This window comes from Triticum dicoccoides, chromosome 7A (assembly GCF_002162155.2).
Source record: "Triticum dicoccoides isolate Atlit2015 ecotype Zavitan chromosome 7A, WEW_v2.0, whole genome shotgun sequence".
Classification (NCBI taxonomy): Eukaryota; Viridiplantae; Streptophyta; class Magnoliopsida; order Poales; family Poaceae; genus Triticum; species Triticum dicoccoides.
In genome coordinates, this window is record NC_041392.1 from 375,326,547 (window position 1) to 375,329,555 (window position 3,009).

The following is a 3,009-nucleotide window of genomic DNA, read 5'->3' on the forward strand; positions in this document are numbered from 1 at the left end:
TGTTAACCTTTTTCATACTTAATATTTTTCTACGAGCGTAGACCAAACGTATGGACCGTATGGACGAAGCGAGTGAACCGTAGTGCATCAAGAAGTGAACCGCATTAATTTTTCTGCCCTTTCACATATGGGAGTAAGTGAATCACATTGCAGTGTCGACCAAATCGAAAACAACATATCACACACACACTGCTTCAAATCAAAAACCGCACTGCAATGTCGACCAAGTAACTGCATGCAGGTTTGACTGTACTGCTTTTTGCTATGATTCTTAAACAAGGCATGTGATACGTGCGTTTGTTCTTGAGCCTGAGTGAGCTTCCAGAGAGTTCAAAGCAAACTCCCACACACATAAAAAGTGTACTGCAGTTTTTTTGGCCATCATTCTTTTTAGTTATCTACAGAAGGAGACAACAGGAGGTGAAACAATAATTTCAGCACCACCCATGAAATCCTCCTGCAGATCCTTCAAACAGATTTCAAGGTGAAGCTCTCCAGCTCCAGCAATGATATGCTCACCAGAATCTTCAATGCTACAAAGAACCATAGGGTCAGACTTTGCTAGCCGCTTCAAACCCTCAACAAGCTTAGGAAGATCAGAAGCCACCTTGCACTGAACAGCAACACGCACAACAGGGGACACAGAGAACTTCATTGCCCTGATTGGGCAGGGATCAACTTCCTTCTCATTTGTCAGGGTTGCATTTCTTGGTGATGAACTGATCCAAACCAACCAAAGCAACAGTGTTACCACAGGGAACATCCTCAACCGATTCTTGCTTCTTTACCATCCAGATAACAGTACGTTGGACACTCTTCACATACAAATCCTTCTTCTGGCCAGGAACAAAGTTAGGACCCATGATACGGACCTTCATACCAGTTGCAACCCTCCCAGAAAAAACACGTCCAAAGGCAAAGAAACTACCCTTGCCAGATGCTGGTATCAGTCATGCGAACATCACCAGCAACTTCTTGGGCGATAATCCCAGCAGCTGCCACAAGGGAATCCGTAAGCGTAGAGTTGCCTGCAAACATGTAAACAATATGTGAGGACGGTGCAAAAGCATCCAGATTAATAGTTGAACACAATATACATTAAAATAGACACTTGAACATATTTAACCACTGAGAGATGTAAGTATGGCACAACATTACACTACATTGAAACAAATCGTGATTAAAATAACTTCAAAAAGGACAAACCGGGTATTTAGTAACATGGTTAACAAAATCTGGTGGGACATTGCAAACAATATTAATACAAGGACATGTATTTTTGTGCTACTAAGTACAACCGTGTAAATTGTAATACATTCAGCAACTAACAGGAACATACACCAAAGTGGGCAGATTTTGAGCCATGGGATTATATGCCAATAGTTACATTTAAGCTTGTCAAAGCATAAAGCATTCATAAAAGCAGTAAGAATAAGCTCCAGGAGATAGCAAGGGCTGAAACTACTTATTTCAAAACAGTGAAACAACTCATTAAATTTAACTAACTTACAGAGATCCGGTTTTTGGAAATAATATGGCACAACTAAGAGCAGGCTACAAAAGGAGAGAAACTACAGGTGAGGGTGCCCGCATGCATGGACGGGCTACACTGCACGCCAGGGCGAGCTGCACTGCACGCCGGGGCAAGCTGCACTGCACGCTGGTGGCACTGCACGCCAGGGAAGGTCGCGGAACTGCATGCCATCGTACGTCGTACTGCACGCCATTGTTGGGCGAACTGCACGCGAGCCGCCGAGGATGGACATGCACTAGACCTCGCCGGAGGTAGTTTCCGGGGAGAGGAGGAAGAAGGAAAGGAGAGAGGGGCGGGCGGCTCGTACGGGAGGGCAGAGAGCTCGACGCCGCCGTAGAGGAAGGAGCTGCAGCAGGATCCTGCCGTATCCATCTCCAGGAAGGCATGGGAGGAGAGGGGTGGAGGATCTTGCCGGATCCGTGACCGGCTAGCACGGCAATGGGAGGTGTAGGAGGATCCAACCGGCGGGCAGGCACGGGGGACGGATGTGGAGGAGGATCCCGTCGGATCTGTCATTGTTCAGGCACAATAGGAGGGGGTGGAGGAGGGTCCTGCCGGATCCGTCGCCGGGCAGGCACGGGAGGACGGAGATGGAGGTGGATCCCGCCGGATCCGTCGCCGGGCAGGCACGATAGGAGGGGTGGAGGAGGGTCCTACCGGATCCGTTGCCGGGTAGACCTATAGGTGGGAGATGGAGGAGAGGGGGACGACTGCTGCACCGGGGGATCCATGGCACCAGCGGGGCCATCAAAGGAAGAAGGCAGTGGGGCGGATCCCGAGTGGTGGCGCCGGAGGAAGGAGATGGTGGGGCGGGTCCCGAGTGGCGTTGCCGGAGGAAGAAGGTGGTACGGCGGGGCCTGGGAGCTGGTGGGAGAGGAAGAAGGGAGGAAGGAGGTGGCCGCGGTAGTGTGGGGACAGGGGCGGTGCTGGTGGTTACCGCGGTGGTGCGCCGGTGGGAGGGAGCAGATGCAGGGATTCCCAGATGCAATGGGGTTCGTGGGTTTGGTGGTTGGATCGGGGATAGTGTGGAGCGGCTGTGTGGTTAGTTTGTACTAGTAGCTACGAGTGGATACGAGGTGTTATCAGAATAAGCGGAGGTGTTAGCAGAATAAGGTCTTAAGAGGTGTTATTAGAATAGACCCACCCTATATATATATATATATGTGTATATATATATAGTGTTACTATTCATCACCCAGGGTGCAGAATAAGTTATTCTTCACCTGAGGTAATCTTACGATCATTTTATAATTAAATTACGTTTTGAATTCAAATAGTTACATTCCTATTGATTCACTACGTAAAATTTGACATATGAAAAAAAAATATAGGTCATAAGACAAGAAAATTTGCAGTTTATGTGTATTTTAGACTATGTTTTTACGTTTGTAATTTTATATAACATAAAATATTTTTTACGGTGATTATATATTTTCTTACGATCCCTTTTTGTGTCAGAAATAAGACAAAAAATA

At 47.4% G+C, this 3,009-nt stretch overlaps 1 protein-coding gene across 1 annotated transcript; it reads right to left on the reverse strand.

Moving 5' to 3' along the window:
• Positions 1-220: 220 nt before the first annotated feature.
• Positions 221-2,552, reverse strand: LOC119330812. Its single transcript, XM_037603939.1, has 2 exons — positions 1,576-2,552; positions 221-1,028 (listed from the first exon to the last, which is right to left on the reverse strand). Exons 1-2 carry the CDS (start codon positions 2,048-2,050, stop codon positions 925-927), a joined length of 579 nt encoding a protein of 192 aa, XP_037459836.1. The 5' UTR covers positions 2,051-2,552; the 3' UTR covers positions 221-924.
• Positions 2,553-3,009: the final 457 nt, after the last annotated feature.

Bases quoted from the DNA above. Each gene is read 5' to 3' on its own strand.
- LOC119330812 (XM_037603939.1), bottom strand. From the start codon at position 2,050: ATGACAGATCCGACGGGATCCTCCTCCACATCCGTCCCCCGTGCCTGC. The intron at 1,029-1,575 runs GTAGTTTCTCTC...ACATGTTTGCAG, and splicing joins GCATGCGGGCACCCTCACCT to GCAACTCTACGCTTACGGAT.